Consider the following 25,011-nt stretch of genomic DNA (forward strand, 5'->3'; position numbering starts at 1 on the left):
AACACACACCACTTCTTCTTTTGAAAAGAACAAACACTAGTAGACAAATTTGCAAATGTTATATGTTCACTTAATTCAATTATGCATTATTACTTTGGACATGTGTTGCCTTTAACAGAACTTTCTTTCTTTCTTTCCTTTTTAGTGGTAGTTGGTATAGTATCTTTATTTATTTGTTTATTTTTATGTGGTGCTGAGGATCGAACCCAGTACCTCACATATGCAAGGCAAATGCTCTACCACTGAGCTACAGCCCCAACCCCAGAACATGGTTTCTTTGACCCTCAAAGATTCAAAGACTGGTCTAGTCATTCTTATTTATTTGGGGTTCTGGGTGCCTCCTCAGGCAAAAACAATTTTGCACACAATTACCGGGACATCCCCCCAACCATGTGGTCCAATAAACAAGAGAATGTCAACAGAATCTCAAAAAGGCTAAGATAACTCAAGCTATCAGTTAATTATACTGTCAGGATTCAAACTCTGGCCTGCCGACCCCCTGGAATACGCCAGGTTGCCTGTGTTCAAAGCCTGGTCGGTTGAGCTGCCTATTGGTTATGCGACTTGTGCAGATTATAAAGCCCCTTGGTACTTTAGTTTCATTAGCTGAAAATGGGATGACAATAACAGGATCTTCTCACAATGCCTACCACTTGGCATTATATCAGTGTTTGCTATGATTACTTTATAATCAGAAGGACAAGCTTGCTGAGTGTAGTGGCACATACCTCTAATCCCAGTTACATGGGAGGCTGAGGCAGGAGGATTGCAAGTTTGAGGCCAGCCTGGACAACTTAGTGAGACCCTGTCTTGAAATAAGATTAAAAGGGCTGCGGTTGTAGCTCAATAGCAGAGTACTAGGCTAGCATGCAAAGCCCCAGGTTGGATCCCCAGCACTGGGGCGGGTGCCGGTGGGGAAAGTTCAAGGAGATAGGCACTTTCCCCTGGCCACCAACCTGCCAAATGGTATATGTGACTCCATTCCCACGATGTGATCCAAAGCCTATAGTCTGGGAACACAGCACTGTGGGAGGCCAACCTTAGGAGTGACTGAGTTACACTCCCCAGCTGGGTGCTGAGGAACCCAGTCACAGAAATGGGTGTGTCTTGCTACAGCCCCATGGGTGAAGCTATGCTCGCTTGTTCCTTTGTAATATAACCCCTTGCCCTGTTTAGGAGAGAATCTTCCATGGAAGTGCCTTGTGTGTGTCCCCTCCTCTTACTGTGCCCTTGGGTGTGGCCTACCCAGGTGTCAGTCAACCTGCTGACAGTGGACATCATGAAGATAGACTCAGCCCCCTGAAACCTGACCCCTTGCCTTATTTGAATAGCTTCTCCTCTATAAAAGGGGTCAGCACGAGCTCTCTCTCTCTCTCTCTCTCTCTCTTTCTCTCTTTCTGCAGACCGTTAAGGTCAGAGGAGCCGTCACAGCAACCCCAAAGAAAAAGGTATTTGTGTCTCTTGTGTGGTTATTTCATGAAGCCCAGTTAGCCCAGTTTAACTAGAGTGACCCCTGAGCCTTTTAGTCACGAAAACAGAAACCCGGCACAGCACTCTGCATCCAAATTTCTTCCACCGACCCCATTTTCTTTTTCTTTTTCTTCAATTTTATTCTTAGTTTGCATTTTTCTTTTTTATTATTTATTTATTCTAATTTGTTATACATGGTGGCAGAATGCAATTCATTTCATATTACACATGTAGAGCACAATTTTTCACGTCAGTGGTTGTATTTCCACACCATTCATGTCTTATATATGTACTTAGGGTAATGATGTCTCACTCATTCCACTGTCATTCCTACCCCCATATCCCTGCCCTTCCCCTCCCTCCCCTTTGCCCTATCTAAAGTTCCTCCTCTCCTCCCATGCTCCTCCCCAATCACTTGCATCCTATGTGTCTGCATCCTCATATCAAAGAAAACATTCGGCCTTTGTTTTTTGGGATTGGCCTGCTCAGTTAGCATTATATTCTCCAACTCCATCCATTTACCTGCAAATGCCATTATTTTATTCTCTTTTAATGCTGAGTAAAGTTCCATTGTGTATATATACCAAAGTTTCCATTCATCTATTGAAAGGCATCAAGGTTGGCTCCACAGTTTAGCTATTGTGAATTGTGCTGCTATAAACATTGATGTGGCTGTGTCCCTGTAATATGCTGTTTAAAGTCCTTTGGGTATAAGCCGAGGAGTGGGGATAGCTGCCACCGACCCCATTTTCAAAGTCATGACTGACTGGCACAAGAGCAGGGTGCAGAGGGTCCGGGATTAGCTTCTTCAGAGAGAAGCCCTGGAGTTCAGCATGAAAAGCCATCTCTTCCCTGCAGAGGAAGGACCACAGAAGAGCAAGAGAAGGGGTAGGAGTGGGAAGTCAATGGCAGGGAAAGGGGATGGAGACCCAGAGGGAGCAAAGCATGTGGGGACGTCTGGCCTCTGACTCCTGCTCTTGAGGTTGTAGAAACAGCCTGTGACAGCAGCACAGGGGGACAGCATAGGTCCAGGGAACTGGCAGGGGCTGCACCTGCTGCAGAGAGGCTTCCTGGGAGTGTCTGGGTTCCGAATTCAGAGATTCCCCTCCCTCCCTAGGGTTGTGGGCTGGGCTGTTGTAACACTTTCGGTTTTGTTTTCTCATCCTCGAGAAACGAAACTCAATAGAGAAAGTCCAGGGAGCAGAACATGGAGGGAGACTTCCAAGTGTGCGGGAACTGGTAAGAAGGCACTTTCTCTAGCAGAGACCACTAGTGAGGGTCAGACCAGAGAAGGCTGTTTTTGAAGTGAGGAGGACACAATGTGATCTTTGCATTCAAACGCCCAGGAGGGCAGGAGGGTGGGGACTGGGATCCCCTGGGGTTGGGATGTTGAAACCCTGTGGATCTCTGGATAGGGTAGTCAGCAGTACTTGAGCTTCAGTACCCTCCCTCAGATCAGCTAGTTCAGACTTTCTGGGTCAGGCCTGGAGTGAAACATGCAGGTGAATTGTCCTGACTGAGCTACTCATACTTGGAACTTAGAAACTGACTTGGAGTTCAGATAATGTGGCCTCCACACCAATTTATGAAGGAAAGGGACCCACGGAGATTCCCAGGGACCATTTCCACTATCACCTTGAGAGCGAGCTGAGCAGGTACCAGGCCCACACCTGTCTGTGAGTGGCAGCTGGCCCGTGGAAGAGCCTCACTCTCAACGCTCTCTACCAGCGGCAGGAACCAGGGTGGAACATCCCCAGAGAGCTTTGCTCCAACCAGACCTTTCTAGATCTCTGGTCCTCGGAACAAGCTTAGGAAGATCTCAGGGAACATGACAGGCAGAGTAGACAGCGGGGGAACAGAAGAAAGGGGAGGTAAAGCCACTTATGTGCCTCTGACCAGGCAGCTTGTTCTAACCACGAGCATTGAGATTTGATGGTCACTCTTGGTCCAGTCCCATGTGATAGGGACTTTGACAGGCTCTTCTCTGGACATCTGAGCCTGTAGGGCTACAGTCTCTATAGTTTTATTCCTCCCAAGCTGCCAGCAAGAATTGATGGAAACGAGGGTGGGAATGGTCCTGGGGAATCTCCATGGGCCCCCTTCTTTCACAGATTGGTGTGAAGATCATATTATCAGAACTCCAAGTTAGGACCTAAGTTCTGACACGTATGAGTAGCCCAATTGGGACAGGCCTGACCCAGAATGTCCAAAATAGCTGAGCTGAGAGAGTGACAAAGATTTTTTGAAAAACTGCCCTGCCCAGGAAGTGGGAGGCTCAGAAGCCTTGATTCATCGGGAAGGGCTTTGTAACTTCTCTGGCAGGGAACAGATGGATGGCCTCTCACTCTCAGAGACATGGATCACTCTCACATTGGAGATTCTCAGTTGTCATCATCCTTACAGGAAGCCTGGGACTGGCAGGGTAACTGGCTTGAATCAGCAGAGGCACCAGAAAATGAGGAAAAAGCTTTGAAAGAATTAAATATTTGTTACTTATTTTGATTACAGCTTTACTGATGTATAATTGACCTATAAACTGGATGTCTCTAAAGTACCACTTGGGATGTATGTTCATTACCCATGAAACCATTCCACGATCCAGGAAATGAATTTATCTATCCCCCCCGGCCCAAAGGTTTCCCCTTGCAATCCCTGCCTCCTGCTTCTTCACACCTGCTGGGTCCAGCACTGGAGGAACTTTGTTAATCGTCCTTAGACTTATTACGAGGTGCTGCATTGTTCTGATTCTGGACCAACATTGGGGAAGGCAGGGCAGGTGGGGTCAACGCCATCATATTTTCAGTGCTGATGGACTCCGAGGAGCTGGCCCTGGGTAGAAAATAAGCTCTGTGTTCTATACCATGACAATAAGCCTGTTTTTCTCCCCCCTGGCTCCCACAGCAGAAGAAGTGTGGCCTCTGCCCACTTCACCCTCCACGAGGCCCACTGCCTGCGGTTCCTGGTCCTTTGCCCAGAGTGTGAGGAGCCCATCCCACAGTCGAAGATGAAGGAGCATTTTGAAAATGAGCACCAGCAGGTAAGCAGGTGGTAGGAGGGATGGGAACCTAGGGCTTGGGGGCCAGAGTCCAGTCCTCCCTGGTCCCTGTGGGCAAGCTGTTCAGCCCCTGTTTAGCCCCTGTGTGTAAAAAGGAATATGACCCTGTCTTTCTCACTCTAGAGTGATTCTGCCTGCAGTTTCTCTTTCTCAGATTCTTTCCCTACAGGTTCGTGGGTCTGGCCAAGATCAGGGGGGTTCTTGTTTCAGGGAAGCTTAAATAGTCTTTCAAGATTCCTAACGTGGGAAAGCAGGAAAGGAGGGCAGACAAGCATCGCTTCTTCTTTCCTGCTTTTTTATGTCAGTCTGTCTTGGGGCCCCCTTATCTGTATGTCTGGAAGTCCTCAGGCTTGGGCATCTGTTTCAGCTCAAACTAGTCCAGCAAATGCTTCTTGAACACTGTGCTAGGTGCTATAAGGAGTGAGGTAGCCACACCTGATTCCCCACCTTCTAGAAACACCAAGCACCAAGGTGGATGTGGGGAAGGCTGGGGGTGTGGGGTGAAGTCTCTCTCTCTCTCTCTCTCTCTCTCGTCATTCTTTCTCTGTTTAAATCAGGTGTGAGATGTGTCAGTAAAGTACAGAAGCTCTTGCTGGAATTGCATGCAGTAAGAGTCAGGTACGATTCCTCCTCTACAGTCAAGCAGTCCAACATGGGAGAAGAAGAGCAAAAGGGAGAAGCAGCTAGTCATAAATTCCCTCTAAACATTGCCTTCTCACCCAAGTGGGTTCAGAGAGCAATGAAGAACCAGCCCCCCTCAGGAAAACACATTCCCCCCATCCTCAGATGTTGGATAGGAGGGTTTTCTGTAGGTCCAGGGGTCCAAGAGAGTTCAGATTCCTCGAAGACTGTCCTGTACTCTGGCCCTTGCCCTCGCCTTCTCTGATTGGCTTCAGTTCCCTAGGGAGATGGGTTCGGGTTCTTGACCTGTCTTCTGTCCAAGAGGCCAATGATCATACCCTTCCTGCTGCCTCCCACAGACCGAGGAACGCCAGCAAGACTCCATCAAGTGCAAGTTCTGTGAGCTGACGGGGTCCCTGAAGGAGCTGCAGATCCACGAGTCCCGCTGTGACAAGCAGACAGAGTGCTGCCTACACTGTGGCCAGTTCATCAGGCTTCAAGTGCTAGCCCAGCACCAAGAAGTCTGTCCGGGTAGACAGGCTCAGCTTGGAAAAGGTGAGCATCAGGGAAAGCCTGGGGAGGAAGCAGGAAGCCTCAAGGATCAGAGCCTCTCCTGGGCAGGATGCAAGGGCCTGGATGTCCTCCATGGTGCAGAGGAGAAGGGTGTTCCTTGTGTGTACCTCAGTTCATCTGCTATTCTAGTTCTGCACCAGGCTCTAGAGGGGTCTTCTTGTGTGTCTGCCGAGGTCTTTAAATGACTGGTCCAGGAAGACCAAGAGGCCTGGGCGGGATGGGGGCAGGGGCTGAGAACCACACATAGGAGTCAGGAAGTCATGGAGAGTCATCAAAATGGGGGGGGGGGGTCTCTTTGAACTCCTCCACACAATTTTTGCCTAGTGAGACCCCCTCCTGAATCCTTTTATAAATGAGAAATCTAAGAATGAAGCAGGGCTTTCTCAAAGCAGAAATAAGACTGGACACTCATGTTTCCTGATACAAAATCTAGTTCTTTCCACCATCTGCAATGGCCAGACGGGAGCTATCTGTAGCTCCTAAACTTCATCAGGCCTGTGTGTTGGCCACTTGGTATCACCTTCTGTTCTCTTGGCCCAATTCAATTAATTCTTTGTGAAGGTGTGTTGAGGACACAGCTCTCAATGTGGCCGATGTTTTTGTTACCACCGTGTGGTAACATGGGGGTGGAGAAAGCCTAAAACCCCTTAGATGATAAATCTCTCCTGGTAAACCCCTTAGATGATAAATCTCTACCCAGGGTCAAAATTGACCAATGAAAACTGGACAGCGAGAGATCCATGCATGCTTCCTGCGCTTCCACACAACCAACACAACCTGCACCACAACTTCATCAACACAAGTTCAACACAACATGGCTTCAACCTAATGATGTGTACAGTCAACATCTAGCTGGATCACAGATCTTGGAAATGAGTAGAATGAGAGAGTTGTTAGACAGGTGTGGCCCCTGTGGTAATGGCTCCCCTTATCTCCTTAAAAACCCAGCCCTGCTAAATGTCTCTTCCCCAGGGTGGCACGCTGCCCTGAGTGCACAATGTGGCCACATCCCTGTGTGGCTGAGGATGCTGGCAACGCAGGAGACTTACGATGGGGCAGGCCTGGGGGCGGTTCATGCTCACAGGTACACGCCATGCAGGCAGTCAGGGGAGAGCTGGGCTAACCATTGTCAAGGGCGATCATTTGTGGTGTTGTTTCTGTGCTTATTCAGAGAAGAGAATTTCAGCTCCTGAAAGGAAGATCCACCGTGTTTATTGTAACCAAAAGTATTCAGAAAATGAGTACATCCTCCATAGGGTAAGTAGCAATTAGTCGTTTTATCACGATGCCAATAGCTAATTCATATTCTAAAAAAAAAAAAAAAAATGTGACTTGAAAGAGCAAATTCTGGCCCAATTTGTCATAGCACATATATAAAGGTTCCCATATTTATTTTTTGCTTGGTTCCAAAAAGGATTTTAGTGAATTCCTTTCAGTGAATTTAGCATACATAATTGACCTTCAAGGAGTACCCATGACCTCCCCTGATATTTCTGATCACCTCTGACCCTCTACAACTTTCAGGACCTGCAGGGCCCTCAGTGCCTTGTTAGTGCATTGCTGTGCCAAGTTTTCCCTTCTTTTGTACAAGACAGAAAAGTCACCACAACTTCTCTCCAAAGACCTCAACTCCTCTTTGGACAGAGAGCTGTTTACCTTTCTAAACCCTTCAATTCATAGAACTTACAGAATATCAGAACTAATGAGATCTTTTTGCTTTTTTTTATCACTATAGTAAGATACCATGAAATTCGCCATTAGTGACATATTTGACTTTCACGGAGTTATGTGGCCATCACCACTCTCTAATTCCAGGGCATTTTCATCGCCCCAAAAAGAAACCCTGGGCCCACTGGCAGCTACTCCCCATTCCTTCCTTTTCCCAGGTTCTGTGGACATTTTATATTAGTCAAATCCTCTGTGGTCCTCTGTGACTGGCTTCCTTCAGTTAGCATAACGTTTTCAAGACTCATCCATGTTGTAGCTTTGACACGTATGGGCACTTTATTCCTTTTATGATCTTTTTTTGTTTTGTTTTGGTTTTGGTTTTTTGTTTTTTGGTGCTGGGGATCAAACCCAGGGTCTTGTGCATGCAAGGCAAGCGCTCTCCCAACTAGCTATATCCCCAGCCCTCCTTTAGGATCTTTTTATAGTCATGCTGCCTTATGTTTATCCAATCTGTTGCCAGACAAGAATGCTTGGGTTCCTTCTGCCTTTGGCTTCTTGCTTTTTAAACTGCAGGTCTATGGACCATCAACCTCAGCATCACCCAGAAGTTGGTTAGAAAGACAGACTCTCAGTCCCCTTCTCTAGAAATGCTAAATCAGAATATGCAGGGTGAGGGCTGGGGCTGTAGCTCAGTGGCAGAGCACTTGCTTAGCACATATGAGACACTGGGTTCCATCCTTAGCACGGCATAAAAAAAAAAATACACAAATAAAATAAAGGCATGCTATCCATCTACAACTATAGGAAAAAAAAATTTAAAAGAATATGACAAGATTTCCTGGGTGTTTCAAGTTTGAGAATTGCTGCCTCAGCCAAGTGATGACCAGCCTTAACTGCACATCAAAATCACCTATAAGTTACCTTAATACTGATATTTATCTCTAAGTTGCCTGTGTTTTTTGTTTGTTTGTTTGATCAGATACTTGTTATGCACCAACATAAGAGTGAAGTTGATCGCTAGGGATGTGGCTCAGTGGTAGAGCGCTTGCCTAGCATGTGTGAGGCACTGGGTTCGATCCTCGGCACCACATTAAAAAATAACAAAATAAAGGTATTGTGTCCATCTACAACTAAAAAAAAAATTTTTTTAAAAGAGTGAAGATGATTACTCCCCTTCAAAATGCTCCAACCTGTAACCAAGGACACCTACATATTTGTTTGAAGGTGGGGGGAGCTATAGTAACCATGGGACTGGATTTGTTTGTGGTCAGAAACTCTTTTGAGTTTTACGGGACTCGGTTTAGCTGATCCTAATTTTTTTGGCAACATCTAAAGCATCTGCAACTTACTCTGTGCACCCTCCCTGAGCTTCTTTCTTATTTTGTGGAAAATGGGGACAAAGATTTATCTACTTGTTCATGAAAAGAGGACAGCCACAACCACTCAACACCAGAGCCCCCTCCTTACCAGCATCTATATTCACATCCGCTGCCTTCCCATCCATTATCATAGAAGGGCTTTCTGTGCTCCTGTCAAACACTTATCCCTTCCTGATGCACCACATCCTTCCTTCTTGCCTGCACAAGGTCACTACTACCCTGTTAGAGCAGTTCTCTCTTCTCTCTTCTGCAACACGGAGAGGTTAAATGCGCTGTACATGCAAGCAACGACAAAATCTCAAAACAGTTCTCCCGGCTATGTTCAAACATTTGTTATGAATGTTTAAAGAGGTGATATTAACACTTCTACCCATGGTATTCTCTCTGACCTTACATGGAAGGCATCTTTTATTTATTTATTTATTTTTGAGAACTGGGGACTGATATAGTGTACACTAGGCAGTTTCATGGTTCTGTCCTTAACTTTAATAGTAATGACCCAAAACCAGAAAAACAAAAAATACTTGTCTTCATCCCATTTCCTGCCAGCCAGCCATCATATTATCTCTTTGTTTCCCTTGGTAGCAAAATATTTGAACTCACTGTCTATATTCTTACAAACACTCCGTTCCAGCTTTTGAACCCACTACTTCCCCCAACTCTACCAAAAGTGCTCTTCTCAAAATCATCAATGACCTTTGCCTGGCTAAATCCAATGCTCATTTCTTAGTCATCAATTAATAATGAGCTTTTAACACCCCAGCTCATCCCTCCCTCTTCCTCAATTCATTTTTCTTGGCTTCCAGGGGACTCCACTCTTCTGGTTTCCACTAGACACCCCCTCTAACCTCCTAATAAATGGGGACAGGGCAGAGCTCAGTCTCTTATCTCCTTTTTTATGGTGAAAATATGTGTAATTGAAATTAACCAGCAGGACTCGGTTTAGCTGATCCTAATTTTTTTTTTTTTTTTTTTTTGCAACATCTAAAGCATCATAATCAGGAGCCAGTTAATCATGCCTTCTATCTCCACCAGGTCTGGTCAGGGTGTTGACCTTGGCCACATCGATATATGAGAGCCTCTTTAAAGTATGTTCAGATGCTTTTTGGTCTTGACACCCACGAAAAACCCAAGTGTGTTGTCATCGTACCTTCTTTATGGCAGACCCAGTGGTCAGGTGCAGCTTGATGGCAGAGGGGTGGAGCTGATCTTTCCCAGCGGTGCTGTTTGAAGGATATCTGGGTGGACTTGGGAGTCACAGGGCCTAGGGCAGAAGGTGGGATGATGGGCAAGTGTGCGTGTGTGTGTGCGTGTGTGTGTGTGTGTGTGTGTGTGGCCACCTTCCACCTTTCAGCACTGCCTTGGGGAGCCTTTGCTTTGGCTTCAGCTTTGGGAGGGACAGGAGCTTCCTTCTGTACTTGGAGCACCATTGTGGTCTCTGGTCTCTATTATTCCTACACCTGCTGCCTCAGTCATTTCATCTAATCTCCTTTTTTTTTTTTCTTAATGCCATATGTAAACTGACACTCCTAAATTTATATCTCAGTCTCAACTTTTTACCCTAAACTCCAGATTCAGGTATCCTTGCCGATTCAGGCATCGATGCTTGAATGCTGGGCAGGCAGCTTAATCATAACACATCCGAAATGGCATCCTCTCCGCCACTGCTTTGCCCATCTCCTGCGATGGCAACTCTATCCTTCCAACTGCTCAGGCCACAATTTCAGGTGCATCCTTGACTGCCATCCTTCCATCAGTGTGGGTACCCTGGTGCCAGCCACCGTCACCTCCAACCCCGAATTGCTGCTGTCGCCTCCTCATTGGGCTCCCTACCACCCACCTTGCCCACTGCAGTGTGTTCTCACCACGACTGTCAACACGAGCCTTTAAAAATACAATAATTTCATTCCTCTGCTCAAAATTCTGTACCGTTCCCGCCCCCATTTCACACAGTCGAAATCTGAACAAGGGCCTCTGTGCCCTGCGTCTTCTGCGCCTCTCTTTCCTCCTCATCACCTCTCCATCTCATTTCCCAGCCCGCTGGCCTCCTGGTGGTTTTCCTGAGCACACCGTACCTTAGGGCATTTTCCCTGGCTGTTTCCTCTTCCTGAAAGTCACCCCGTCACCCCACTCCCTGCCATATTCAAAGAGCCACCTCAAGTCTTTGCTCAAATGACACCTTCACAAGGAGCATCCCTTGACAACCCATTTAAAATTGCAACCCCTCCCCATCACATGCCCACCACCCCTCACCTTCCTCTGTATTTTTCATAGTATCTATCAACTTCTAATATATTATCTAGTTTAATTATTTATTATGGCCCTTATTAATTGCCTCCTATAGTCTCAGTTAAAATTAAAATAAAATCCCCACCGCTTCCTTTCATATTAATGGCTTCATAGATACAAATACTCTTATTTTTCTCTTTTCGCTGTTTCCTATGATAAATTACCTGCATATTATATTTCTTTCTTTTCTTTTCTTTTGGTCCCAGGGATTGAACCCAGAGGTACTTATCCACTGAGCAACATCCCCAGCCCTTTTCATATTTTATTTAGAGACAGGGTCTTGCTAAGTTGCTTAGGAAGCCTTATTAAGTTGCTGAGGCTGGCTGAACTTGATCATCCTGCCTCAGCCTCCTGAATTGCTGGAATTACAGGCATGCAGCATAGTCCCCGGCAACCTCCATATTTCTAAAGCACTTTCTTTTACTGATTTTTTTTCAATTTTAGATATTATCTACTGACTTATTAGGATTTAGGAATACAGGTTTCATTCAAATTTCTTCATTCCCTCCCCTCAATTTATTGACATCATTCATGCTGGTTAAATCAGTACTGAATATTACATTATTCTGACCATGTAAACATTATAAATGATTTGCCATATGATCAGATTTATTTTTTTCTACAACTCTTTGTTTCCCCTGAAGTTAGTAGTTGCTTCATTTTTTCATTTGTTTCACTTTCTAGTTACCTATCACTAAATCATCCCCAAAAGATTCTGCCAGATCAGAAATTTTCCCCTCAGTATAATTAAACACACCAGGTATTCTATTGATTTCATGTTGGGAGCGTGTTATTCCCTAGCTCATCCTGGGAATTTCTTCCACCTTTTTCCAAAGTTGGAATTCTTTTCTTCAAATCTCAGATCAGGTCTTCCTTTTTTTTCTTGGTTTATTACTTATTTGATAGATATATTCTCCAATTGTCTCTTGAGAAAGAAAGCGAGAGAATAAATTTTTTATACCTAATGACAATAGAATCAATCTTCTTAATTTTTAAGAAAATTATTATAAAAACATTCAAATAAAATGAAAGTAGAGAGCTGGGGCTATAGCTCAGTGGCAGAGAGCTTGAGGCATGAGGCACTGGGTTCAATTCTCAGCACCATATGAAAATAAGCAAATAAAATAAAGGCAATTAGAACTATAAAATTTTTTTAAATGAAAGTAGAAAGCTAATACAAAGAAAACCTATGTATTCATCCCTGAGATACAATAATTAAAAGTTTTCCATATTTACTTTTTCCATTCTTTTTGTATTTTTATTTTTTCTTTCATTTTTTCCTGAAATATTTCAAAGCAAATTCAAGATATCTTGCTATTTCACCATTTAAAGATACATTTTTAAATATGGTCATTTTTTTTTTCACTTAACCATGGTGCCTTTATTACATCTAATGATATTGACAGTAGTTATTTTTTTTCTTTTTTTTTATTATTAGTTGTTCAAAACATTACATAGCTCTTGACATATCATATTTCATACATTTGACTCAAGTGGGTTATGAACTCCCATTTTTACCCCGTATACAGATTGCAGAATCACATCAGTTATACATCCACGTTTTTACATACTGCCATACTGACAGTAGTTCTTTTCACCATCTTTTGAGAAGCCTTCCATTTACCACACTTATTCATTACTACTTCAGCTGCTTTTCCCTCTCCTGCCTTCTGTTACATGCAGCAAGTTTATTTTCTTATTTTTCTTCTTTTCTATTGATTTGGCAATTTTGCATTTTCTTTCTATTATTTTAATAATAGAAATATTAATAACATTTAAATATGAAAACTTAATAAAGTCCACAATGAATCTTTATCTCAACTCTTTACAAACGTATATGGATTTGAAAATATGCTAACTCAAACCCTTTAATCCTATATTATATGAAAATGTTTCCATAATTCTGATCTGCTTTGTTTTCATACTACTCCTCTTTAGTCATTAGCGTTATTGTTACGATATGCAATTCATGCCTATTTGGTTATACTCACAAGTTTACCCTTCTCTTTGCTCACATTCTTTCTTGGATCACGAGTTTTCCTTCTTGCCATGGTTTCCTCTCTGCCTGATGTATGTATCAGTAGTCCTTTCAGCAAGAACCTGTGAGTAGTAAATTTTTAATTGCCTGAAAATGAGCTTTTTCCCCCTGAATTTCTGAATGATAGTTTAGCTAGATATAATTCTATTATCTGAATTTCTTGGATATTAACACTACTATTTGTTTTGATTTACTCAAGGTGGATTGTTCCCACAAGTATTTGTAAATTTGAACTGTGAGTTTCTATTTGGTGGATCTCTACTTGTGAGAATCCTTTATGATCTATTTTGAGGTTATGTACCTTCCAGAGGTATTGTGTGATTACTTCCCAATTTTATGTTAATTTTTTCTGCTTATGTTTTCTCCAAAAATGAGGCTAATATAAATCTGAACCCTAAGCACTGCAATGGTATGGGCCTGTGATTTTGAGTTTGCAGGGACACATTTTTTGTTTGTTTGTTTTTTGCTTCTCCACATTCAAACTCTGCCCAAAATAGGAAAGCTCTCTACCACTTTCCTTTTTTAATTAGCTGATTCTTTTCTCTTAGATACCATAATTTAGCCTTTAAGAGTCCCAACATTGGACAGGGAGAGGGGATTGTTACTTCCATTTTCCCACCTTATGTGAATGGGACATTTCTCTCATCCAAGCCCCTACTTACAAGATTGACCCCACATCTCCTCCCAAAACCAAGTGTCTGCTCATTTGCTTAACCCATGTCATGGTCTATTTGTGCTGCTGTAACAGAATACCACAGACAAGGTAATTTATACAGAACCAAAATTTAATTCTCACAATTCTGAAAGTTAGAAATCCAAGATCAAGGTATTAGCATTTGGTTTCTGGTGAGGGTATTCTTGCTTCATCCTCCTGTAGCAGAAGGTGGAAGAGCGAGTTAATTCAAATGCTGCATGAAGCTCCTTTCATAAAGTCCTTAATTCCATCAATGGGCATGCACCACAGTGCCGGGCAACTGTAGGGAGAGCCAGATCTCTGAGTCTCCGGCTCCTATGATCTAATGACCTCTTAGAGGCCCTGCTTCTTAATACTATCACACTGGCCATACGTGGATTTTGGAGGGGACCTCTTCAAACCACAGCAACCATTCAGACCTTCATTCCTGGAACTCGGTTTTCTCTCTCTCACTTAAAAGTCAACTATGAACTTCAATTGAATATCTGTCATATTTCATCCATCCTATGTAGGTGCTTCTTGTAGAAAGTTTTCAGATAATCTAATCAGCTATACTGTTCAACCAATGAGGTCACTTTTTAATTTGAAATATTACTCACAATTGCAGGGTAAGTGTTATTCAGTCTCAGAGTCTGGGAAACATCATCCATCTGGAAAGCCAAAAATTCTTCCTCTGTCCCTTCCAAGTGAGCCTGCTGGAAATCAAACATCCACCGCTGAGAGAGATGTTCGTCCAAAGACAAAATATAGAAACAAATTTCCTCGTTTTTCTGAAAATTCAACACAGAAAGCACAGAGAAACAAAAACAGAACCATGAACCTGCCTTTGAAGGCTGAGCACAAGCCAAAGACTGCCTTTCTTACAGAAGATGAGGCAGCCTATGACATTTTAAGGAGATGTTCTCAGTGTGGTATCCTACTTCCCCTTCCCACCCTATGTCAACATCAGGTAAGCAGCCTCTCTTCTCTCCTTACATGGCAGTGAACCATTTGGATAGTATCTTACAGAAGTCCAAGACTTGCAGGATGCTACGCAGTGTTGCAACTGAACGGGCCTTTCCCTAACTTCTCTGTGTGCCCAAGGTTTATTTGTGTTACCTCCTAGATACTGGATCACCTTAGAAAGTAGAACCAGATCTCTTGAGTCCCCAGCTCCTAGCCCAGCACCAACACATGGCAAAATGCTCTAAAACTGGAGTGAAACCAAGGATAGCCAGTCTCTCTCTTCCTGAAGGTGTAGATCATTGAGGGAGACATGGGCCTGGAATGGTGCAGAAGGGTCAGAGAGCAAACGTGTCTTGCTCCAGATTCTAAGTCAGTTGGTGGTTTGCCTCCAGCAGGTCACGATTGCTTTAAGCCAGCCGTGGTGATACACGCCTGAAATCCCAGCAGCTCAGGAGGCTGAGGCAGCAGAATCAAGAGTTCAGAACCATCCTCAGCAAAAAGGAGGTGCTAGGCAACTCAGTGAGACCCTGTTTGTAAATAAAATATTAAAAATAGGACTGGGGTTGTAGCTCAGTGGTCGAGTGCCCCAAGTTCAAGCTCCAGTCCTCCAGTTGGTATTAGAGGTAGTTAACAATTGTATGCAAGTTACAATGCTGAGCTCTTGAATAATGGTTAATTGTGGGAAGCCATTCTCGCACATGATTTTTGAGTTACCTCCCTGGCTGGGTGAGAGGCTCTCAGGCAAGCTTTGTCAGAGCCTTCCCCACCCTGTCTCAGGTGCAAAGGCTTGTCCGTGTGGGGGTGTGCCTGACCACTGACCTGAAGTCCAATCACTGACCCTGACCTTGGAATGCTGCCCCCCTCAACCTTCATTGGATGGAATTTTCCCTTTAATTTTTTGTTCCCCAATAAAAGCTCACTCCCTGGCTTGTGTTCTCTCTCTCTCTCTTTCCCCGCCCCCCTCCCCCCCCTCTCTCCCCCCTCTCTCTCTCTCTGGATGGCCTCTCGTGTTAACCTCGCTACCGCATTAGGTGGCTGGAGGCAGGAGCTAGGAGGAGCCATCTCTGAGCTGAGCAAAAAAGGTAACTGAGAGTCATGTCAATTTAATGTAAACTCATTAGTTAATTTCTATGCTTCGAACCTCTATTATGAAGCTAGCGTGCTGGTCGCGTGGCTGAGTTAATCTTCATTGTAAACAATAAAAACAGGTATTTTATCTTCATTTTACAGGTGAGGAAACTGTAAAAAAAAGGTAGACTACCTTTCCCAGGATTGTGCAATTATAAAGTGCCAGAACCCAGTCCATAATCCTCACATATATAGCTCTAAAATTTATGTTCTTAAGCTCTGGACTGGTTTGTTTGTTTGATATTATTTAAAATACAAAGTACTAGATTTTTGTTGAAACTACCTGATATAATATCATATTAAAGAGTATGGAATCAAAGGTAATTAATCATTCCCCACTCTTACCCTTCCCCACTCCTATGCCCTGAGATTTCAACAGCCTTGTGGGTGTCCTTTTCCAAAGCTTTATCTTTTTTTTCACACAAACCCTGACAAACATATGCATGGCTTGAATTGTTTCAGTTTCCCCACATATTAGTTTTATATATTCATTATATTCACATATTAGTTTTATATAGTCATTTGCCTTTTCCATTTAATGTATGTCACATACTCTCTACACAAAGGTAGATCTAAATCTTTTCTTCTAACTTCTTTATCATCAATATATGCAATGATTTTTTAAAAATGAACTAATTCATATTTACTGGGGGTGCTATTAGGGCTATTTCTCTTTTCTCCATTCCTTTTTTTTTTTTCTTTTCCTTCAGGGCTGAGGAACGAACTCAGGGCTGAGGGCCTTGCACTAGGCGAGCACTCTGCTACTGAGCTAAATCCCCAACCCCTCTCCATTCTTATACAATAGGATTGCCAGATTGAGCAAATGAAATTACCAGATGATAATCAAATTTGGATTTCATAGAAACAAAGCATTTTTAAATATACGTATGCCCCCATGAAATGATTCTTGGTTTCTCTGAAATTAAAATTTAACTGCGTATCCATCCTATGTTATATTGGATAATCTTGTTATATAATCATATGCAAACATGTACATTTGGAGCACTATTATACACATTTCCTTGCATCTTAATATTATGATCCAGCAATACCCAAGTAAAATCCCTTTGAGTCAAACAATGTGGCTTATTGTTTTCAATGGCTACATAGGAGTCCTTGCATGAGAGTCTCTCTTCTGCTCCTTCCCCATGATCACCAGTCTCTTTTAACACTCTCCTAGAATCTCCTGATCCCCTCCTGGCTCAGTGGGGCCTCTTCTATGCCATCCCACCCCATCTTTATCTTGGAGCTCATGCTCAGGAACAGGGGACAGCAATATTCAGAGACATTTCAGAAACCAGCACTTGCCACTGGGAACATATTGAACTTTTTTATATCCATTTTTTTTTTTTTTTTTTTAGGAGAAATGCCTGCGGTTAGCTTCATGGAAAGGAAAACAAGTGAGAAAGTCCAGCTAGATTTGGAAAAGGTACTAAGAATTTAGATTTCCTATTACACCGGTGTTCCTTATTCTTTAGGCTTTAGAAGAAAAGCTTTGCATGTTAACCATATTTCTTCTTTTGAACAGAGACATAGGTTTACCCAAGGGATACAAATGACCAAGAAGAAAAAGGATTCCAGTTCTTCTGGCTGAGCATTCTGATTAGTCATCTGGACTCAACAGCTGGCCCATGTCTAAGAGACCTCAGCTTTGCCCTGAAGAATAAAAATGTCCTTCCTGGAACCTTCTTGTTCACTTTCTTTGGAATTTCTCGCTGGTTTTCCAGGGCAAGAGATGGCAGGAGCCAGGATAAGAGGATGAGCAGGGGAAAGGAGGGGGTGGGGAAAAGAAGAGGAAAGAAAAGAAAGCAGTTAGAGGGAGAAATGAGGCTCAAGGGTCAAGTGACAAACAAAGGGGCAGCTTTGAAGACTTTGGGTAGGGAAGGAGGGGGAGTCTGGAGATGCAGCCTACCTGGGGACAAACAGTACACTCAATTTTCTTCTGGGGGGGGGGGCATTGGACATTGAGGAGATCTCTTTGGGCACCAACTCCCTGGCTGGAGTAGGGAAGGGCCAAGGAAGGTGGGTGGGTTAGGAAAACCACATCCTGGATAGGAGGAGGCGGGAGGGATTGAAAAGGTGGGGCGGCTCTCTAGCTTCAGGCTTTTCTTGGGGGGCCTTGTCCAAAGAGAAGAAAGGAGAGCCCCAGGGTAAAGCCTGCAACAGCGACTTCCTAAAGAGAGGCGCAAAAGCTGGGTCTCCAGAGGCTTGGAGGGACCCAGAGGCTAGGTCAGGACCCGACAGGTTGTGGACTGAGCCCCAATTTCCCAACAGAACCTCTTCCTTGCATGGAAGGGTAGAGTGCATGACCATGTTTACCCCGAGTGCCACGCGAGCCCCCTGCCTCCAAGCGCCGGTAGGGTCCTCTCCTGGGCAGTCAGCGCGGGTTGCTCGATGCCCTCTACACACCATCAACTGACTTGGCGACTCCAAGTGTGAGCCCCTGAGACCTGTGGTGCTGAGCAGAGCCGTGCGGGCGGGCGGGGCGTCACAAAGGCGACCCGGAGATGGACATTTATTTACCTGGGCGATGGCAGGGTGCGGACCCCGGGTGCTCAGAGTTGGCGTCCGAGCAGCAGCGGCGTGGGTAAAGCAGGCAGGCACTCGCCATCCCTGCAGCCCAAACCGGGCACAGCCGGAGCGGGGCGCAGCGAGTGGGTAACTGGCGAGGGGGCGCGGGTTGCAGGCTGTCAAGTCCCTTCGGGAGGCGCAGGCGGGGTGGCGGAGGGACGCCCAGAGGTCTGGAGCTCGAGGGGCGGGCTGCCTTCCTCGCCCGCCTCCTCCTGGACGTCCTTGGGAGTTTCCCCAGCCACCCTGCATCGCCCAATGGATAGGACATCCTTAGGTTTCCTGACTGGCTGTGTGATATGGTAGATTGAGCCCAGCTTGGAGTCCCAGCTTGGGTTGGAATCCAAGGTCTTACCTTCTATTTCTCCATTTGTAAAATGGATGGATTCATCTCTTTCTGAAGAGGATGGGGCAGAAGTATCTTGGTCCCCTCCTACTTCCTAATGGCAGCCAACGTTTGGGTAGGGTTTCCAATGTTCTAAGCGCTCTTCTGTCATTTTCCCTAACTCAGCTCATATAATACTCCCAACACTAGGAGAAAGGTACCATTACCCTATTTACAGATGCAGAGACTGAGGCACAAAGAAATTAAGGTAACACAGAAGGAATCAACAGGCCAGAGCCCAACCCACGAAGATACACTGCCTCACTTGTGATGAGGGTCTAGGGTTCTCTCAGTCATCATATTTGATTGGGGGTTCCTCAAAAAAACTTCTCCAGTTCCACCAAACATATTCTTCTACCCACACCCCGACTGTTTAAATATCTATGGTTCTTCCCACTTTTGACTTTGAGGAGGAGAGGGGGTTAGCTTTGTTTTGTTTTTGTTTGTTTGATTTTGCAGTGTTAGAGATGCAACTTAGGGCTTCACACATGCAAGGCAAGTACTGTACCCCTGAGTGACACCTCCACCCCTTCAGTTTGGCTTTTGAATTGGTTTAGATTTGGGGGCACACCTTTTCAATGTCTTGATCCGTAGTATGGCCTGCAGAGGTTCCCCAACCTTGAGTAGCTTACAAGTGATTGAAGAGACATCCCAAATTTTTCATTTGTTAAATGTTTAAGTACTTACTCGGTAGAAGACTGGGGATGGCCCTAGTCCCAAGCAGTGTGGATCCCTTAGGAGAGAAAGACAAGGACACAGATCATACACAGTGATGCACACTGGTAAGAAGGAACAGAGAAGGGAGCATGCTGAACATGCAGGCAGGGACTCTGGGAACCGGCTAGAGCCTGGGGTCACGGGTGACAGCAGGCTACTATTAAATCCTTCTTGGAAGTCTGTCCAGATCTGAATGTGGGGGAGGGCCTGCTGCAGGCAGGGGCCAAACTGTTCAGTGGGTAGGAAGGGAACTTGATGGAGGAGGAATAATAAAAGAGAAGGTCACCAGGAAGGCCCACATAGCACTTGCTAGAGGATGCTCATTGTCTGTGGTGTTGATGGGAGCAGGAGGAGACCTGGGCCCATCATGGGAAACAGAGGATGGGACAAAGACAGGTAGACCACCGTGGGTCCTGTTCAGCAGGATGCAATGGGTGAAATATACACAGAGCCATGGAAGGAATCTTACAGACATTAAACACACACCTGTCAAACACACATACAAAAAGGGGCACAACAAACATACTGGATTAGTTGTCTACCATGTACAGAAGAGAGTGATGGAATGAGATAAAGAGCTAAAGGGAATAAATGAATAAGTAAAACCAAAGTGGTGTCTCGTGCACACAAACAATGTCTATCCCACATTGAGAAAAATATAATTTTCCCCTTTGCATTTGAGGCCCCCAAAAAATAAGAGGTAAGAAAAAAAGTTCAAGAGAAAAGAGTCAGAAAGCCCAGGTTCTAGTTCTGGGGTCCTGTTACTCACTTGCTGTGTGAACTCAGGCAAGATCCTTTACCTCTCTAGGCTCCAGCATGCACCTGAAACCAATTCTCAGGTCTATTTCCAGTGCTATGATTTTATGAGCTGGGACCAACAATCTTAGGCTTCCTTGATAGAGTAGCCAATAAAAGCTTGAACCTGGACGTACGGGGGTAGGGGTTTGGGAGAAGCAAGGAAAATAAAGGAAGTTTTGAGCAGGAGAAACTTTGAAAGAAAAAAACTTGTGAAAACTTCAGCAGATTCTTTGTATCAGGCAGGACAGGGAGACCCCCATGGGGTCAGCGGGACTCCCAAGGTCGGCTGGTGGCACCACCTGCAATCCAACAGCCAAATCAGAAACACCAGTTGTCAAATCATGTCCTCTAAGGCCCTCACAGACCCAGTTTCCACCGCAGTGCCTGGATTTCCCACGACCATCCTTCCTCTACTCCCCCAGTATGTCCATTCTACACCCGAGGCTGACCACATCACCTCCACACAGATGACCCTTCCTCTTCATAGTGCTCCCTGACCTTAGCTGAGGTTCTCCACCACTGTTCTGCTGCTCTACCTCTTGAATGTACATCAGCAATGCAGCTCAGAGCACACAGAGGCTCGCATCCAGAGAAGCAGGCAGACCATGTCAGAATTCCAAACACTCAGGGAGAAGGAACAACAGGAAACCTGGCCTCTTGGACACAGTCTTTAGGCCCCCTCCATGCAGGACCTCCTGTAGGTCCTACTGGATCTAGCACCTTTGCCACATGTCCAATATTTTACTTCCCTGAAGGTGAACACATCCTATGCATTCACAGCCCTGTGGCCTCTCACATATTTATCGTCCCCTCTGCCTGGAATGTATCAGTACTTCCACCACCACCACCAGGCCAAGTGGATCTGCCTTGCAGATCTGACCTTCAAAACCATGTCACCTATGTCACTTTCTCTGAGCAGCCCTCTCTACTTCCTCCCTGCCCAGAGACAATAAATGGTAGACTCTTGGTCTACAGTGACTATGCCTGGACCTTTTCACTTCTTGCATTGTGGTGAAATTGAGGACCGATCCTCATCCCTGGATAGACTGTGCAATCCTTACAGGTGTGGGTTGTGTCATGAGGTGAATCTGAACCCCCCTCAGCTGGTACCATGCCTAATATAGCACACAAAGGACCACAGAGAAAGTTGGTTCAACTGAGTTTAACTTCTGCTGGGCAGGTAATGGCTCTTCCTTTGTACTCCCCACAGAAAACAATTGCTTGTCTTTCCTCATTTTTGGAAGCCCTGCTTACCACGCAGCTGCACAACACATCTGGGTTCTTTGATGGATGAAGAAAGTGAACCCATCCAGCCTCAAGACCAGAGTTGCTGGGCCACCCTGCCCGATATATGCCTGCGACGTGTCTTCTGGTGGCTGGGAGACAGGGACAGGTCCAGGGCAGCCCTGGTCTGCAGGAAGTGGAACCAGATGATGTATTCAGCTGACCTCTGGCGATACAGGACCATCACCTTCAGCGGGAGACCTTCCCGGGTACATGCATCCGAATTTGAGTCAGCACTTTGGTATGTTAAGAAATTTGGCCGTTATCTGGAACACCTGGAGATCAAATTCCTGAATCCTTACAATGCTGTCTTGACTAAGAAGTTTCAGGTCACCATGCGAGGTCTTCTCTCGTGCCTGGGCAAGAGTAACAACCGCCTGAAGTCTCTTTCCATTCAGCACTTGGAACTGGACCGTCTGGTCTGGAGGAACAGCATCAGGAGCTCTCTCATCAAGAGCCTGAGCTTCTTCCTAAAGAAAATGGGCAAACACCTGGACTACCTCAGCCTGAAAGGGGCCAGGCTCACAGTGGAGCAAGGCTGCCGTGTTCTCAACTCCCTGAGCTACCTGCGGAACGAGAGCATCGCCTCGGAACTCAACATTGAGGATTACTTCAGCCATCACCTGGCCGTCTATAGCAGCCCCCAGTTCAACAAGACCATGGCCACATTCCACAACCTGGTGTCACTGACGCTCAACTACAACTGTATCTCCGATGAGCTGCTCGAGAACTTGGGTGAGAACAACGCCAGCACCCTCTGGACCATGAACATCAAATGCCATATTCATGATCCCCATGGCCAAGTTGTCTGGGGCATGTCCTGGGCCAAGCTGGCCAGACAGGCCAACAACCTGAAGGTGAACTTCTTCTTTGAGCGGGTCATGAAGTACGAGCGCTTGGCCCGGATCCTCCTGCAGGAGATCCCGGTCAGGAGCATCAGTCTGAGAAGCTGCTATTTCAGTGATCCAGACTGGTCCATGCGGCCCACTCTGATGGACCTCCTCCCCACCTTCCGGCACACTCTGCAGGTAAGTGGGAAGTGAGACTCAGGAAGGCTTGAGAAGAGCGACTGTCATTCAGGTGACTGGCTTTCCCAGAGGAAAGCCCTCTGCTGCCCGTTCTTAGCTCAGCTCCCACACATCTCAAATTGAGGGTCTAGGAAATGTTTGCCAGACCAACTTCCCCCGTGTCCCCAATACCACAGCAGATGACAAAGACTGCTGCTCATCACAGACTCTTTTCTTATTGCTATTCCCTAAACAATGCAGAATAACAACTATTTACATAACATTTACGTTGTTCTTAGGTATTATAAGTAATCTCCAGGTGATTTAAAGTATACTGGAGGATGCACATAGGTTATATTCAAATACTATGCCATTTTATAAAACAGACTTGAGCATCCATGGATTTTGGTATCTGAACAGGGGGAGTCCTGGAAGCAATCCTTTATAGATACCAAAGGATGACTGTAGCTGGTTTGAGCTTTTCCTGAAATACAGGAATTTTCTGGTTGGTTGTTAACCAAGAAAATCCTCTATATCCTTAGCTCAGAGCTGTGAAGTCAGAGTTAGGAGGAGCCTTCCAAGTGACAGGTGGTCAGCCTCTTCCACCTTCCTACCAGGCCACAGCAGAACACAGAGTCCCTGTGGCTCCTGTGGTCGGTGCTCTGCAGGGACCTATTGGATTACAGAAGTGCCTGCTACTTGGAAAGATGGGTTGGGAGAGAACCAAACTAACCTAAAAGCTAAATTCAGTTTAGTCCACTGAAGAGCTTGGAGGTTCTGGGCTATTCTCTAATCTTGCATTTTCCCCCCATATATAAAATCATTTTTGTCCCTCCTAAAGGCCTCCCAGTGGTTGTAACAATTGACATGAATAACTATAAATAACATTATGAGCATGGATGAAGATGCTAATAGCTCATTTGATGTCCGCATAACCCTGAGGCGTGCAGGGCAGACATCACTATGATTTCTCAGAGCTACAGAAAAAACCTGAAGTTTGGCAGCCTGCCCACTGTCACCCAGCCAGTCCATCCCAGGGCTGAGGTCAGCACTTTGGTCTCTGGATTCCAAATGCACTTGCCTCCACATTCCAAGTTTTTCAAATTTGCAGGCAATCACACTTATTCTCAAATCTCTTCCTTTGAGAATTAAATATCTAGTGTCCCTTATCTAAAAAGCTTGCAAACCACTCCAGCTATCATCAGGCCCAAAGCTGGGCCTTGCAGATAAGGTAGAATGACCCAGCCAGTCCCAGCAACCCTGCCCACACACTCCCCTCTTTGGTACTTTTCCAGAAATTAACTTTTGAGTTCAACAACAACCATGAGTCACTGGATGAAGAGCTGCACCTTCTCATTCTAAACTGCAGAAAACTGTTTTACTTTAAAATCTGGGCTTTCCTCGATGTTAGATTTGTAGAGCGAATTCTGAAGAGCCAAGAGGAGGGGCAGTGTGCCCTGCGCACCCTCAAGGTAAGAGCCCCCAATTGGTTCTCTGGTGTCTGGACACCCTTGGTGTCTGGACATGGTGATTCTGCTCTGAGATGCAGGTCAGAGATGAAGTGACGGCTGAGCAGGGGGCAGTCATCACACCTGAATCGAACAGTTTCACAGAGAGCTCCCTTCCATATTACACTCAGGCCTCAGTATCCACGGGTTCCACATCTGTGCATTCAACTGACTACAGATAGAAAATATTTGGGGAAAAATGCTGGGTCTGTCCTGAAGATATACAGACTCTTTTTCTTATTGCTATTCCCTAAACAATGCAGTATAACAACTATTTACATAACATTTACGTTGCCTTAGGTATTATAAGTCATCTCCAGGTGATTCAAAGTATACAGGAGGATGCACATAGGTTATATTCAAATACTATGCCATTTTATAAAAGGGACTTGAGCATCCTTGGATTTGGTATCTGAACAGGGGGGAGTCCTGGAAACAATCCCTTATAGATACCAAGGGATGACTGTAGCTAGTTTAAACTTTTCCTAATTCTGTCAGATCCTTTGGATTAATTGTTAGGTCCTGAATGATGTGGTCACTGTGTGTGTGTGGGGGGGGTGCATTTCTCTGTTGGTCCAGGTGAGAATTTATACAAACAGATACGAGACAAATGAAGAAGACAGGACCCTCCGGGAAATTTACAGGAAGTACAAAAAGCTGATCGATTCAGAGCTAAATTATTTTGTCATCGCTTATCCCATGATGTGAAGAGCACTGTCCGGAAGAAGAAAGCTAGGAGCACTTTGAACTTGAAAATCCAGTTCTCAGAGAACTACGCTTGTGGCACCCCACCTTCAACCTTCTTTCCTCTCCTTTTTGCCAATCCCACACCATCATGAACAGCCCAGCAAAGGCTGGGACTGCTGGGAATGTGAAGGCCCTAG

General features: G+C 45.1%; 2 protein-coding genes across 3 annotated transcripts; both read left to right on the forward strand.

The window, feature by feature from the left end:
* The first annotated feature begins 2,624 nt into the window (after positions 1–2,624).
* Positions 2,625–17,544, forward strand: Xaf1 (XIAP associated factor 1). 2 transcript variants are annotated; one of them, XM_071602943.1, is made up of 8 exons: positions 2,625–2,709; positions 4,372–4,507; positions 5,506–5,701; positions 6,891–6,976; positions 14,395–14,736; positions 15,764–15,814; positions 17,222–17,289; positions 17,389–17,544. In XM_071602943.1, exons 1-6 carry the CDS (start codon positions 2,678–2,680, stop codon positions 15,782–15,784), a joined length of 813 nt encoding a protein of 270 aa, XP_071459044.1. In that variant the 5' UTR covers positions 2,625–2,677; the 3' UTR covers positions 15,785–15,814; positions 17,222–17,289; positions 17,389–17,544. The 2 variants fall into 2 exon arrangements, with proteins under 2 accessions (XP_071459044.1, XP_027778459.1); XM_027922658.1 differs by lacking the exon at positions 15,764–15,814.
* A 4,070-nt stretch (positions 17,545–21,614) lies between these two features.
* Fbxo39 (F-box protein 39) lies at positions 21,615–24,835 on the forward strand. Its single transcript, XM_027922582.2, has 3 exons — positions 21,615–22,640; positions 23,915–24,091; positions 24,707–24,835. The coding sequence occupies exons 1-3, from the start codon at positions 21,615–21,617 to the stop codon at positions 24,833–24,835; spliced, it is 1,332 nt and encodes a 443-aa protein (XP_027778383.2).
* Positions 24,836–25,011: the final 176 nt, after the last annotated feature.

This window comes from Marmota flaviventris, chromosome 17 (assembly GCF_047511675.1).
Source record: "Marmota flaviventris isolate mMarFla1 chromosome 17, mMarFla1.hap1, whole genome shotgun sequence".
In the NCBI taxonomy this organism is placed as follows: Eukaryota; Metazoa; Chordata; class Mammalia; order Rodentia; family Sciuridae; genus Marmota; species Marmota flaviventris.